Genomic DNA, 15,750 nt, shown 5'->3' on the forward strand with positions numbered 1-15,750 from the left:
TAAAAATTAGTGGAAGTTTTCATATGACTCGTTTCACAAGTAAATCCTTGGATGTAAACGTGTGTTTTGAAAGAAATACTGTCACTATCTGGACTTATGTCATTTTAATGTCAGTTTTAAGACTGTAAAAAGAACAAAGTGGACATTTTAATCTTCATTCCTAAACATTATAATCTGTACACACTTTTATCTACCCCACACACCACGTGTCCAGTATAAAAGTCATGACCTGCCTGTCATCCCCAGTAGCCGATGATGAAGGCAGTTACAGAGAGGCAAATGAGGAGGTTGATGTTGACAATGAGTCGTAGACGTGGCTTTTCCTCCAGAGAATTGATAGCCTGTTCAGGTGCAGAAGGCGTAACAGAACTATCAGCTCCCTCCTTCCTTCTCTCCATCCCACATAGCCAGTAGAGGGCAGACCATAGCCTGGACTGGCTTTCGACACTGGACGTGGACGATGAAGAGTCTAGAGAGTTCAGGACAGAGAGAGGGAAAACACTGAATAACAGAAGGGGTACATTTACTGGCAAGAGGAACTGTAAAATGGAAAAAATGTAATGGCAACACAGGACAGAGACACACCTTTCCTGTGATGACATGCTTTTCCGTTGCTGCTCTCCTGCTCTCCTTCTGTGACGCCCATCTCACTGGTCTGACTTGTGATCACCTCTAAGCTCTTAGTGCTCTGCTCTACTGAGAACACCTGCTCTTTGGGCTCCACTGGGTCAAACCTTGTGAACCAGGTGAGGCGACGTATCTGTTAAAAGAAAGACATGTAAAGAGTTAACTTCCAAATGTGCGAACATACTTTTTCAAAGGACCCAAATCATGATATATTAGTCAGTTTTATATCAGCTTACTGCAAACTAATATCAGTTTGCCTTAAAGTTACCCAGAGGTGTTACTGACACTCCTAAATCCTATATACTGCAGCTTTAATGGATCGTAGCAAAGATCCAGTAGAAGACAGCAAACAGATTTAAGTAATGCATATTTGAAAGCATTTTTCTATTCCAAAATGTGGGTGGTACTTTACATTACAGCTCGGTAACAAAATAGCGAGTGCATGTGCAAATAATACAAAAAAAACCCAGCCCCACAACTTTACTTCAGATGTGATTAAGTGGCCTCACCTGCTCTGGTTTGGGCTCCTCTGTAGCCAGGCTGACTGCAACCACCACCATCAGGGTGAGGAAGGACAGCATCGTGGAGAAGTACAGGTAATGGACATCTTTCAGCACCGCAGGTCTGTCGTCGTCCTCGTAGCACAGGGGAGCAGGATAAATGAAGTCCAACAACATCCGGATGCAGCCCACAGTCAAGCCGATAGCCAGGCCCCAGAATGCACCCTGAGTACAATCACACATGCATTTAGTTACACTTGTTTAGGTGCCGCTGTCATCATTCAATCACATCAGGACTCAAAGGGACTAAAAGATGGTGCTGGCAGAGTGGATATGAAGTCATTTAATGTGATTTACTCAATATAACAAAAAAAAAATAAAAAAAATTAAAGTTTAAAATTAAAGTTTAAAATTTAAAGTGACAGTTCACCCTAAAAACCCTAAAACCAAAAATGCATATTTTATCTCTTAGCTGTAGTGCCATTTGTAAATCTAGATTGTTTTGGTGTAAGTTGCAGAGTGTTGGAGAAGGAAAATAAACTGCTGCTCACATCAAGGTTTGTGGATTATCTTGAGTAATCAAGTCATGAACATTGCTACAGACAATACCTCCAACACTCTGCATCTCACACCAAAACTATCTAGACTGACTAAATAGCACTTCAGCTGAGAAAAGAAATGTGTAGTTCTGATTTTAGGGTGAAGTGCCCTCTTAATAAATGACTAATATTGTATGCAGCCTGTTGTCAGGGTGGGGAATCACCTTCTTACCTTCTCATTAGTCCTCTTCCAGAAGCAGCCTGTGAGGAAGATGATGGAGACTGGGGGCTGCAGGTAGGTGCTGATGGACTGGATGTAGATAAAAAGTTGCCCACCCTGACTGGCCTGGACAACAGGAATCCACAGCACTGACACCACCACCAGCACGAGCACAAACACTCTGCAACACACACACACACGTACAAAAAACATATGATCTATGTTTTTGAATACTTCAGTTTAGTTGTGCAAAGACACAATGTGTAAAAGATTTAATCACAGGATAGCTTGTAGGGAATGGAAAACTGTTTCTCTGAACAGAGCTGTTCACTTGGTTATGAGGGTATGAGGGTGTGTGTGTGTGTGTGTGTGTGTGTGTGTGTGTGTGTGTGTGTGTGTGTGTGTGTGTGTGTGTGTGTGTGTGTCGGCTGGAAAAGTGTATCTGGGGAAGTCATTACTTACAGTAGGAAAATGTGGAAAAAGAGGTTTTGGTTTGGGTGATCATGACAGAGAAATGTAATAATTTGATACGCAGCGAAGTGGCTGATTTAATCCAAAGTGCATTATAATGCAATACATGATTTATGCTATAATTGTAGATGGTCTGAGTGGGGAATAAATATTCCACATGAAGTATAAATCCCTTAACCTTTAACTAAAGGTCTCAGTGAAAAAAGCAGGGTGGCCTTCTGTAGAGAGACTTTAAATTAAGTGTTCCTCAGAAAATGTTGTGAAAACGAGGTGGAAGTGTGCTGTAGGACTGTCTTTGTCACTCGAGTAAAAACGCAGGTGAAGAAAAGGGTCAGCACATTTTCTGTTCCTCAGAAAATATTGAGCTTTCCTGATGAGTTAAAATTGTTGCGGCATGAACCATTTCTGCAATATACAAGCATACACCTGTTTGTCACATACCTGCCCACAATCATGAGCTCCCACTCAGATGCACGAGATCTGAAAGTCTTCCACAGATCCAGGGTGAAAATGGTGCTGGCGCTGTTGAAGATGGAGGTCAGGGAGGACATGAGGGCTGCGATCATCACCGCCATCATCAGACCTCGCAGCCCTGGGAGGGAAAACACAGACATGCGCATAACAGAGACTCAATGTGGAGTACGGTGGTACAGGAGGAGTGACAAGGGAAAAAAATCTCTCACCTGTAGGCAGCAGCTCCATGACCAGTTTGGCGTAGGCGGTATCTGTGCAACCCACCGGGTTTCCACAAATCTGTTTACACAACTCAGGGTCTGCACACGCCACCTCATCTACACAGGATCATTAAAAGACTCAAGCTTAAATATCCACAATGCGTCATCCAGTTTAATGTCTTTAATAGCACCTCTTTTTAAAGGTGTAGCAAGCTGACTGAGCTAAACACCAACACCTGTCCAACAGAAAACAGGCCAGCTCTGAAGCGCTCTCCATCACCTTCCTCTCCTTTAAAAAAAAGCCTAATGCATTCATTTGAGAAAAAAATGTCCTGTTTTTCCAAATAAACAAGATTATAATCTTAAAGTTCTGAGAGAAGTTTACGTGGAAAAAAGTGCTTTTGGACCATGAAATAATGAGGAAACAATCTTACGTATTTTTTTCTGAATTACTGAGATCATCTCTTTAATCCTTTAAAAACTGACGATCATGGGAGATCGCTGTTTACGTGATTCTGAGTATTTATTCTTCATGCACCAGAAAGGCCTCTTTTCCTCTATGCTGTCACATCACTATGTTATGTTACCAAATTGTACTTGTGTCGCAAATGTTGTGAAAACCCACGGAAGCACCAGTATTTCCCTGCAGTGGCTGTGGGAGACAGTTATTTACAAGATCCTGTTTAAATTGATCTAAAATAAAAAAAATAATAGCTACAACATTCACTCTTTTTACAGCAGAAAGTTCTCTGTTGTATTATTGTACGCCGTGATGACGTTATGTCGTGTGGTGGCTAAGTGAATGATGAAACTATCAAAAACGCCTTTGCATCTCAAAAACTATATAATGTAAATCTTTTCTCCATGTTTCTACATTTAGAAATATTTAAGATTAATATGTTTTGTGTGTTTATTTTGTAAAACCTGATGAGAAAACACATCCATAAAAAAAAGACTGAAATCCAATACTTCAAATTATACTAATACTACCAATACTAATCAGTTATTACAGTTTATTGACTTACAGAAATATTTAGTGGCTGTACAGATTTTACAGATATGAAGCATTTAAATAATAAAACTGACATTACAAGAAGCACAAATAGATGGAAGCCCTGGTGTGCCATTTCTATTGCAGAATTCAAAGGGTTAATTTAGAAAAACAAGCATTATTTGCCTTCTCTATATCTTGGCTGCATGCTGCTACTACCTGGTCACTACATTCCCAACCTCACCTGCACGTTGTTTTTGGCTGAGGGCTACACGATAAGAAAACCTGAATGCAACCAATCTGTGCAGTACTGTCAAAAATAAGTACTTCTAACACAAGTCATACATATTTTCACATTAGGTGTATATCAAGCTAATTTCTCCAGTTCCTGGCTTGAAAAATGAAAACATAAATATACTGTACCTGTGTAAAGTATCCTGCTGATCATGCCTGGTAGCATAATAGCAAAGAAAGGCAGGATCTTCAGATAAGCAGCCAGGAGGGAGCCACCTTTTGCATGAGTCAGGGTCTTAGCAGCCAGCGATCGCTGAACAATCACCTGCGGAGAATCATGGCGGACCCTCAGTTAACTAACAGGGAGTTGCAGCAGCATATCAGTACATTTTAACAGACCTAAATAATTCCTCATGAATATGGAAATTGCTGTTATTACTCTGGCTACTCAGTCTGGCAGGTGACGGGTTATGTGCAGAAATTGGATACTGATAATGTTAAACTCAGAAAAATGCTCATTAAAACTACTCGTGTTTTCTGTTGTCTCAGTCTTGGCTGCTTGGCAAAATATCACTCTGATATTGTTTAAAGGGAATTTTTAACCTCACTGAGGAGCAAAACATGCCAAATACTCAAGCGGGGATTTTTTTTAGATGAAGACTCTTTCATACTTAAGAGGAATTTTGTAGAAAAGCATAAACAAGAGAGACACGCACTAAATTACATCTTTAGCTTTTATAGATCAAAAACCTTTTGACATTTCACAAGTAAGATAAAATGAAATGTATTTTTTTATGTCTATGTTGGCAGCTCTGGTCTCCCTGTGAAGATCAGGCTTGTCAGCACATAATCTAGTTAAAGTTAAATGAGGTTTAAAGGAATATTTCACCAGCAAAATGATCATTTGTATACAAAGTACTCTCCCTATGTTATCATTCAATTTGTGAAGAAAATTTGTTTTTCTCACATGCCTTCATAGTGAATAAAGAATCTAAAATAACAGAGAAAATTCTTGATGAATTGAAGTGTTAAGGGTCCATGTTTAACAACAGCAAGACTATATTCAAATATTTGTTTTCAATCTCTCACACACAACTTGTACAATATGATCCAAATCTCGTACATTTAGCTGTAAATTCAGTACTTTACAAAAAGATAGCCCGTTCTGACGGGAACTGAAAGGAAAGTGAACCTTATCTACAAACTCTTCAAAGCCAGACTTCATTACAAAAACAGTCATTTTGCTTTGCTGAACGAGTGAGCTGATGATCTACCGCCGTCCCAAATCCATTAGTTTGTTTGTGTTATTGTGAGACTTTAGAAAATCTGAATTAACTGTTTAAAACACCAAAATCACACATTAACACGAACAAGTAACTGATCGAGGAAGTGTTAGACCAGCAGCTCTTGTGGTCAGAGAAGTAAAATGATTGTTTTTGTCAATTGAGTCTGGCTTTAAAGAAAGCATAGATAAGTTTGATTTTTAGGTCAGTTTCTGATCAGAAAGGGTTCTCAGTTTGGGAAGAAATGAGCATACGACTGGATAATGAGTCTTGGATTATGCTGCATGAGTTGTGTGAGAGTTTGTAAATAGATGTTAAAATCCAGACCTGTTTGACTTAAATGCATCAAGAATATTCTCCGTTTTAGATTTCATTCACCAGAGGTATGCAAGAAAAACTGTTTTCTTAACACATTTTAAATAGCTGGTGATAAATTGATATACAAATTGTTATTTGGGAGGTAAAGTATTCTTTTATTTGGGAGGTAGACTTTTTTAAAAATATATCCTGAACTGTGATATCTGATTTTACTCTTTTGTATGCTATTTGGGTATTTTAAATCCAGGGTTCCCACGCATCTTCATGGACAAAATTTCCAAAACTTTTCCATGACTTATCATGGACCCATAATTTTTTTTCTTGTCAAACTTTTCAGGAATTTTTAAACATATCAGATTGAAACTATATACAAACATAATTTCAGCTATGTGAAATACATGAAAGGAGAGACAAAACACGCAGAGAAAATAAAGATACATAAGTGATCATAAACAAAAAATCACACACTGACAGCTATTAGAGCTGTTATGTCAACAGCTACAGAAATAAATTTGCTTATGTTACATAAAGTGAAAAGTTATCCGCACTCCATTCCACACAACAAACTTTCAATGATTTTTCCAAGACTTTCAATGATTTTTACTAATTTCATAACTTCTTCTGAACCTGGAAAATGTGATTGCAAAATTTCAAGACTTCCCCAGGTTTTCCAAGCCCTGTTAATCACTGCATTACAGGCATTAATGTCTTCTGCTGGACACCTCTTCGCCTCGCCTCCCTGTCAGGTTTTATTGGTCCAAAGTGACCTTTCAACTAACCCACCTTTACAGGTGATCTATTGGCTGATACATATGTGGATGTACATGATTTGTTGTATTTATGTACTTTTTTACCTTTAAATTTTTTTCAATTTCATACCCACCTATTTGAATCACTGCAGTACTAACTGACTTTTTTTCCCTTTTCCTTTATTTGTTAAAAAGTGCCCCCACAAAAAGGTTTACCTCTATTACAGTACCTGGTCAGAGCACCAGTACCACATGCTGGGGATGGTCATGCCAATAATGATCCCGGGCCAAGGAAGGTCAGAGTTCACCGGGTCTCTGAATATGTGGAAGGCGTCATCTCGGGGGATGCCACATGTTGTGTTTGGCACACGGACAGAGGGGATGGCGTTGGCGTACCGGTCCATCAGCGCATCCCATCCTCCGACCTCCGCAAAGCCTAAACAGGAGGTGGCAGGATCAGATAAACTGGAACACAGAGTGCTGGTGATGGGAGCGTGTTACATGGACTCAGATCTGACTTACTGAAGCCCATGAGGGTGACAGCTCCTGCCAGCATGATGGCAGTTTGAGCTGCATCTGTGTAGATAACTGCAGCCAGACCACCTGAGGAAACAACACACATAACACAACAGTTAAAACCAGTAAGTAGGCTCCTTACTGGTTTTAACAGATGACATCACATCACCCCAATCCTGGCTTCCCTCCATTGGCTCCCTGTTCGTCTAAGAAATCATTTTAAGACTTTACTGATCAGTAGGCCTGGCCCCACGCTACATAACTGAAATGTTGACCCAATATGAGCCAGTTTGCAGCCTTAGATCCTCAGGTGGATCCCTTTCCAAAGCTGAGCCTTAACCCTTTGAAATCTGGATCAGCATCACTATTCTTGTGCTGTGTTCAGACGCCTTCACAAGTATTTAAACCTTTGAGACCTGAGCAAATCAGTTTGTTTTCTTTTAAAAAAGTAGGGAAAAGGGCAATGAGCAACTTGGCAAGAAATGTTACGCAAATTGCAAGAAATGAGTTGATCTGGATCAATTTTTTAAAAGCTATTCTATTTTATCTACAATAAGCAAAAGATCTATTTTATTTCCTTTTTCCTTACTGCTTTTATTGTTTCTGTTGTTGCTATATCTTTGTTTTATTTTATACTGACATTATGCGTCGTGCATCTTGCATTATTTGTCCTCTTGTTTTTATTTTATCCTAACTCTACCCGAGTTTCACCTCGCTTGTATTCAACGGGAGTGTTTGGCTCTCCGTTGTTGTATTGCTGTCTATGAATCCCATTTCTGTTTTGCCTTGTTTGTCAAAACACTTTGTAAACTCTATATAAGATGCTGTATAAATAAAGTTATTAAGTTATCATTGACACTCAGTGACAGAGCAGGCAGTAAACAGAAAACTTGTGTCAAATTTGTAAGTAAACGGCGAGGGAATGAGGTCACCTGCTACAGTGTAGATGGCAGTGATTGACAGCAGCAGCACCACAGCCAGGTAGATGTTCCACTGTAAGGCGAGCTGAATGAACAGCGCACCAGCATACATGTCCACCTGGAAACACGCACAAACACATACATAAACACATATCTAATTATTTGTAACAGCATACAAACACTAGAGAATGATTGTGGATTTGTATCATACCGATATCTTTGTAAAGATGTAAATAAATAAGGACAGGACAGTTATAAATAACCGTGTCCGTCTACCACCAAACCGCCGCTGCAGATATTCAGGCATGGTCATCACCTGGAGATGATGCGTTCAGAGATGATTACATAGAAAGGAGTACATGAACATGCATGTACATGTATGTGTTTGTGATGTTTCACACTCACCCCAGAGGCAATATAAATGGGCAGGAAGAGCCATCCCAGCATGAGCACGACCATCATACCCTGTCCATCACACAAATGTTCACATTTCGTAATTGAACCCTTTGAAATCTAGATCAACATCAGTTGTCTTTTGCTGCATTTAGACGTCTTTCACAAGCATTTGAACCTTTGAAATATCAGCAACTTGGTTAGATTTCTTTCAAAAACATGGGAAAAAGGTGATCATCAACTTGGCATGAAAAGTCAAATAGCAAAAAATTAGTAAAAGGTCACAAGAAAATGACCTGAAAATTAGCTTTAAGAAGAGTGATAATTGATAGAAAATTATTTAATAAATACAAAACATAATCAAGAAAACTTAAGTCATAATTATTATAATTATGAATGTTAAAGTAAAATTAGGTAACAGGAATATATTTTTATATTATTTTCATTTTGGCATTTTTTTTTTCAAGTCATTTCCTGTTTTTGTACGTTTTCTTTTCTTTTTGCTAATTTCAGATGATTTTCTTATAAGTTTTTATTAATCTCTTGCTGTTTTTTGGGTCCTTTCTTCTTTCTTCTTCTTACTTCTTTACAAGTATTTGAAAGAAAGAAATTTTATCAGGTTTTGAAACCTGATAAAATTGGTTTGATTTCTTTAAAAAAACTTGGGGAAAAAGTCAGTGAGCAACTTGGCAAGAAATGTCCAAAAAATTGCAAGAAATAAATTGTAAGAAATAAACTGCTTTAAAAAAATGTCAAGAAAACTATCTTCATTTTTTAAACTTGTTTTATGCTACAGACATTTTTCTAAAAAAAGTTTTATAGTTTAATTTAAACTTTAATTCACATTTTTTCAATAATATTTTTTTTTAGTTTTTTTTCCTTACTGTTTTTTTTTGTGTTTATATTCAGGGGATTTCCTTTTTAACATTTTAGTAATATCTAGAGCAAATTTTTGGGCCATTTCTTAAATTGCTCATTGCCTAATTCCCACTTTTTTGAAAGAAATTAAGCCAATGTACTCAGGTTTCAAAGGGTTAAATTCTAAAAGCATATATATAATCTCTCACACTCCACTCATATGTGATCGCCCCAATTCCTGCTGCAGCTCCTGACCCTGCCAGGCCGATGAAATGTCCACTGCCAATGTTGCTGGCAAACAGCGAGGCACCCACCTAAATATAGATAAAAGAGTCAGAATTGGGATCAAATTAGTATTTCACTTTGAACTGTCGAACATTTGTCTCCATCTAACTTTTAAAGTGTTAAATTGCTCTCGACTAGAGCGCTGCAGTTAGATTCAACACTCTTGTTTGACTCACCGGCCACCAGGTCATGTTCTTCCCAGCCAGGAAGTATCCATCCACCGTGCTGCGCTTGGTCCTGCACATGGACTGGTAAAAAAAAGAGAAACCTTTTAAAGGTCAAGTCTCTAAGACTTTTTGGCATCTATTGATTAAAAGAGAATTTCATTGTTTTTTAACATTTACTTAATCTATCGAAGTTGGGGTTTGGTGTGACATAAAACAACATATTTGATGCAGCTACATATACTCAGCTCGGCTGGTTGAAGTCTCTAGCGTTCCTGCTCTATGGGTCACACAGTACAGAAGCAGCGCCAATCATCCGAGTAATTTTATATGCAGAAGTTGAACTTTTTTTGTGCCACTTAGCAGCTTTCATAGGAATAAACAGGGCCCTGCCTCCAATGCTATTTTCACATCTTTTCTATACATCTATGAGAACTACAGTGTCCGAGCTGAAAACGCGAATGACCCTATCTAAAGCCAGAGTTTGATTTTTCCGTTTTGCTATAAACGGCTCATTCTAAGGTAACAAAAACACAATGATCCTTAAATTCAGGTGATTTAAATCTAATGGAAACATAGTTATGGATGTTATATACCATTTCTGCCAATTAATGCTGCTAAATCCTACACAATGGACCCGTAAAGACACAATTGCATTAGAAATGTTGATTCCAGTGGTGGAAGAAATATCAGATTTTACTTAAGTAAAAGTACCAATAACACACTGCGAAAATAGGTCCTGCATTTAAAACCTCACTTAAAAAGATGTTAATAATATTATCTGCAAAATTTGAGTTAAAATACCCATTGTGTATTAAAATGCATTAATGTGTATGTTGCATGTTACTGTTGATGTTTAAGGTTGTGTTGATTTTAACTTCTTGAAACTGTTGAGTTATTTAATATACAGCAATGCAACATGTTATTTAAGATCATCATATGTGTGTCAGTGCTATGTCATGCCAGTCAGTAGAGAGCATACTGACTGGAAACATAAACTGGCATGGTTCGTGCACGACTTCTTTCTCGAGGCTGTGAGACTACTAAACTCCTCCTTCGACTCCAAAAGATGTAGCAGGATTTAGGGACAAATTTGAATTTATCTTTTTTTCTAGCTATTTTTTAAATGTGGTTTAAAAAATGCCAAATAAATCTACCTTATACCTTGTACCTATGCAACAGGGTTTGCTCATATTCATCATGATCTTCCACCAAGGATCATCCAGTTCCCTTTTTTACAATCATTGGTCTTATCACAGTGATATACTGTCACATATTAACAAATGTTCTGGAAAGAGCAGAAACCTGTCTGGACCTGGCTACTCACTCCCACAATACAAACTGCAACTGTTCAGACCGCAGCAGGAATATTCCTCACTCAAATACCTGTTAGCACAACTAAGATATGACAAAATAAAGCATTAAAGTGTGCAAAATCTGTAGGTGGCACTCAGATTTAAAGCCATTACCTCTCAACTGACAACAACCCCGAAGAATCTCTCATACAGCACAGTATTTTTGTTCTTCTGACAGGAAATAGACAACGATGTAAAAATGTGAGGTATTAGAGCAGAGATCTGTTTTCTCCTGTACTCACCCAGAAACCAACAGCCAGAACCAGCAGGAAGTAAACTACCAGCACCACGATATCCACGGTCCCCAGGGTGGTTACTCCTCCTGGAGAGGGCGATGGAGGTGGGGGCATGCTGGTGGCTTGGCGGCCTGCTGTGACGTCAAAGGTCATCTGGAATCAAAGAAATTGATAAATTGTGTCTCCTTGTGTGATAATGAGTACAGTGATTAATTGTAATTGTGAAATTTCAGGACTTTTCCAGGTTTTCGTTGTTAATTAAAACAGAAAAATAATAAAATTTTCTACTTGAAAGGCTTTGACTTTTGACAGATATTCACTTGATTTCTCTAACTTCAGACTACTTACAACAACTGGTGATAAATTTTAGAAGGTATTTTTGCACAGAATGGGAGCTGTGGATTTTGTCCCCCAGCATATAAATCTGGAAGCGATCCCTAAATAACCGGTATGAACAGAAAAAAAACTTAAAACAAGGAAAAACAGTTTCAATGTAAATACAGGCACCTGCATGGTGTTTAACAACACTAGTTAACTAAGAAAATAATGAACACTTTGAGCTCCACAAATCAAGTGCCGTCTTGTTCCATTAGATTAAAGACAATGCAGACATCACTACAGCTGATATCCAAAATTTGTCAAACCAAAACACACCAAAACAATCTAGATTGATAAATAACACTACAGTTAAGAGGAAAAGCATGTTTGTTGTTTTTTTTTGTTTTGGGGTGAACTTTCCCTTTAAACCTGCTGTACTGTCATTATAAACAGTAAACTACTGACGAAACTGCACTTCTATCAGTATGAGATGGTACAGATTTTGCACTTTGCTACATAAAGCATAAAAAGAGTATAATTACTTCCATCTCACATGATAGATCTATCCAAATCCTACCTTTCTTACAGTGAATTGGATGGTATTACCTGTTAAATAAACTCACCTTTCAGAAAGTCGGCACGCCGTGTATCATTCCTCGAGCTGAGTTTTCCAAACAATACAGCATGTCACCAATAACAGAACAGGAATCTCACTTATGACTCGAACGTTTCCTCCACGTGCACAAAGATCAAACTCCACTTTCACCTACAAGGTTTAGTTAAAATGTAAATAATTTATTGCTCTTAACAGGGTAATAAAGGCTGCCACAGCTGTCATGGGGAGAGCTAAATTATTTCTGAATGAGTTTTAAATTCATGCCAATTAATCAGAAAATGTGGGAAGTGATAGTACAGCAATGTCTGTATGTGTGTTTGTGTACATGCGTATCTCACAAAAACAAAGGTTAATCTGAGATTTGCAGGACAGATAAACTGATTGTAGCAATAGCAGGTGAGTCAGCAGCAGTTGTAAAGACAAGCTTCAGGAAATGTAGAAAAAAGTCCCTTTGTCCTGTCAATATACACTGACGGATGCAGTATTATTCCTCTGTAGGTAACCCCATTTCCATGGTTTTTACATCATAAATCTTAAAAACACAGACATCCAGGCTTAAGCAGATTTAATTCCACTCTTTATAGTTGCCACTATTGTCAGGATACAATACAAAATGCAGAGTTAACACTTTATAGGCCTTAAATGGACAGCAATGCTTTAGAGGTTTACATTCTATACTTTAAGAAGGAAAAAAAACTTAAGACTGTTAGAAAACCAAAGCTTTCACTAGCTGCATACATTATTCCTATTGTAATAATTTGCCTTACCAGTTAAAAATGTCACTTGAGGACTATGCTTTATGTTTTACAGAGCACTGGCACACCTCAGAAGAAGCTGTTTTTATTAGTTTGTATGCAAAACGCTGCATCTGCTACACTAACTGTTATGGCACTGCTGTCCTCTCAGTCGTATAACTGACACAATCAATAAAACAAAATATTTGGGTAATAAATGAAAGTAACAAAGTGCTTCATATGTAGCATCTGCGTCTGTTTTCTTTGTATCCACTCTCATTCTGTACAATCATAATATATCTCTGTAACAATTTAATATATCATAATAATATTTGGGGTAATAACCAACAGTGGAACACAGCTAAACATTCACATATTGCACACTGCCCGCTTATCCAACTTTTCCAACCTGTGATTAATGTGTTTTAGGGATGCACAGATTTATTGTTTGAACATCAGTATTGGCCGATATACGCCTTCTTGACTGCCATCAGCCTGTTGGCAAACATAATGACGTGCACTGATGGTAGTGGGCGATGTTTTTGTAGTTTCGTATCAATTTTGCGCAGGCTAAAAAAGCAGAGCTCAATGACTGACAGCATCCTGTCATCCCGAGGACAATATGTGTTTTGAATGATCAGAGATCTGAACTTCACTGTGATCTGTGTGACGCAGTAAACTCACTATTGATGGTCGGACGACGCACAATATATTTTCCCTGAAAATATTATATTGTGAACAACAAATCTGTGTTTAAATCTGCAGGAGACATAGTTAACGTTAGCTGTTACCAAATAGTGGTCTAACCAGTTCACTGTCACTACCAGCTTGTTTAATACCACCGTTTTGTCAGTGATCTCGGTGTCAGACACCAACTCATAGAGGCGCTTCACAGCAGTCTGATACGCACTGGGCAACAGCGGTTTCTGATGCAGCAGGAAACAACTCAACCTGTCAAATACTGCCAAATTATTAGTGCACCTTGGCGTCAGACATCGACAAACAGAGGCACCATTTGCATGGTGTGATATACACCAGGCGGCCGCTGAAAACTACAATGGTACAAACGGAGAAAAAGTCTGTACAGTGAGGGCGGGAGGAGAGGTGGATGGGTCAAACAAACTCTGGACTTTCACCGGGGAGCCCTTGGAGCCCGGGAAACTTGTGTGTAGCATGCAACACTATGCAACAACAACTATGATGGTCTTTTTTTAACCTCACCACCGAGTTTTGCTGCCTACCTACAACCTAAAAAACAAAGTATTTTAGCAACATATTAAGTTTATTTTAAAAAAGATTGAATGCATTTCACATCCATAAACTGTACATTTCATGTAAGAAAGGAAGTGTAAGTGTAAACAATTCACGTAAGGAGTGTAAATTGACACGCCATCCCTGATCGTCCAAAACTAATACAGGAGGGTATCTACTACGTTATATTTTTTGAATAGATCCTCTGACAAAGAAGCGGTATTTGACGGGTTGGAAGTGACAACTTGTTGGATGTAACAGCTAACGGAGACTACAATGAGTCACAAGCTCTAGTCAGTAAAAATGAGTAGTGGGCAAAGGTAAATTATATTGTTCTCATGATGTGTTTAAATGTAGTTCTAGGTGAGAAACTTGAATAAATATCGTTTAAAGGAGAAATATGATGATGCTTCCAGTGCAATATAAAAAAGATAGAAGCAGATGGAAATATGATACATATAATAAAAAAGGCTTCTGAAGCAGTTTTATTTTTAATTTTCATGTAAAAAAAGGTTGTTTTAAAGGTTGCTTCATAGATGCGTGTGATTAAATTTGTGCTAATTCAAGGGTCGTGTAACTGAAGGGCTGTATGATTTGAAAGGTTTGTTATTTTTAAATATAAACAGACAACAATGACAAAAAAACAACTTGGTATTGGTTTTTGAACAAATTGCTATTTTAAACATCTGTATCGGCCCAGAATTTCACAATCGGTGCATCCCTAGTGTTAATGACTGCAGACCAGTTTAAAATTAAACAGTTTAAATCATCTTTTACATAAACACGTGCCAACTTCTTATTGACGCTGTCTCATATATACATATTAGTAGCATATCAGGTTATTACAGCACACTCAAGAAAAAAAAATCTGCTGCTGACAGTGAGGCACAGATACAAAGCAGAACATGAAACAATCCATCATCAGGACAGATGAGTATCAGCTTGAGGAAAATAAGCTACACTTAGTAAAGAACTTATGTTACATTCAGTGTGGTGGGCGGCTTACAAAAATACAGAAGATGTAAACTAACAGGAAAACTCCTTTTTTGGTTTCCTCCAAACCACCAAGAGAATGTGAATGTATTTCCATTAAATGTCTATTTCAGGATAAAATTCATTTTTGGAACACTATATCTTATTCATGGATATATAACAAAGATTTTACTGCAGAATTGTAATAGCACACTTACACCAAGGCTTAAGAAAGAAAACTTGACTGACAGGATGTTACTGATTAACTGTCTTTCAGATAGTAGGCATACCTTGTCAGTCCAACAAGGTTGTTTTCTATGTAGCAGCCTTAGCCATTTTAGTTTTAGACTTCGACAAAAACTCTTCTTTGTTTGGAAGCATAAACAGTACATACATTACCACTGGTATAAAGCTAAAATGTCCATCTTTGATGCAAAAGACACTTTTTGCTTCTCCTTCCATTAATTTGACCAAAAACACAAATACATAAATCTTGTTTTTTGCTCAAAATTGTTCATGTGTGTGT

The 15,750-nt window shown here is 37.8% G+C and overlaps 1 protein-coding gene across 1 annotated transcript; it reads right to left on the minus strand.

The window, feature by feature from the left end:
* Window positions 1-236: 236 nt before the first annotated feature.
* Window positions 237-12,307, minus strand: slc5a11 (solute carrier family 5 member 11). The gene is made up of 16 exons (XM_042504874.1): window positions 12,275-12,307; window positions 11,340-11,486; window positions 9,755-9,826; window positions 9,503-9,607; window positions 8,448-8,507; window positions 8,254-8,358; window positions 8,055-8,160; window positions 7,129-7,209; window positions 6,837-7,042; window positions 4,446-4,581; window positions 3,041-3,148; window positions 2,799-2,949; window positions 1,899-2,067; window positions 1,137-1,352; window positions 586-760; window positions 237-469 (listed from the first exon to the last, which is right to left on the minus strand). The coding sequence occupies exons 2-16, from the start codon at window positions 11,484-11,486 to the stop codon at window positions 237-239; spliced, it is 2,070 nt and encodes a 689-aa protein (XP_042360808.1). The 5' UTR covers window positions 12,275-12,307.
* Between the last annotated feature and the right edge of the window lie 3,443 nt (window positions 12,308-15,750).

Source organism: Plectropomus leopardus, chromosome 17 (genome assembly GCF_008729295.1).
Source record: "Plectropomus leopardus isolate mb chromosome 17, YSFRI_Pleo_2.0, whole genome shotgun sequence".
NCBI classification, from domain to species: Eukaryota; Metazoa; Chordata; class Actinopteri; order Perciformes; family Serranidae; genus Plectropomus; species Plectropomus leopardus.

Bases quoted from the DNA above. Each gene is read 5' to 3' on its own strand.
- slc5a11 (XM_042504874.1), bottom strand. From the start codon at position 11,486: ATGACCTTTGACGTCACAGCAGGCCGCCAAGCCACCAGCATGCCCCCA. The intron at 8,161-8,253 runs GTATGATACAAA...GCGTGTTTCCAG, and splicing joins ACATCTTTACAAAGATATCG to GTGGACATGTATGCTGGTGC. The intron at 7,043-7,128 runs GTAAGTCAGATC...CCTCCTGTTTAG, and splicing joins TGTCACCCTCATGGGCTTCA to GCTTTGCGGAGGTCGGAGGA.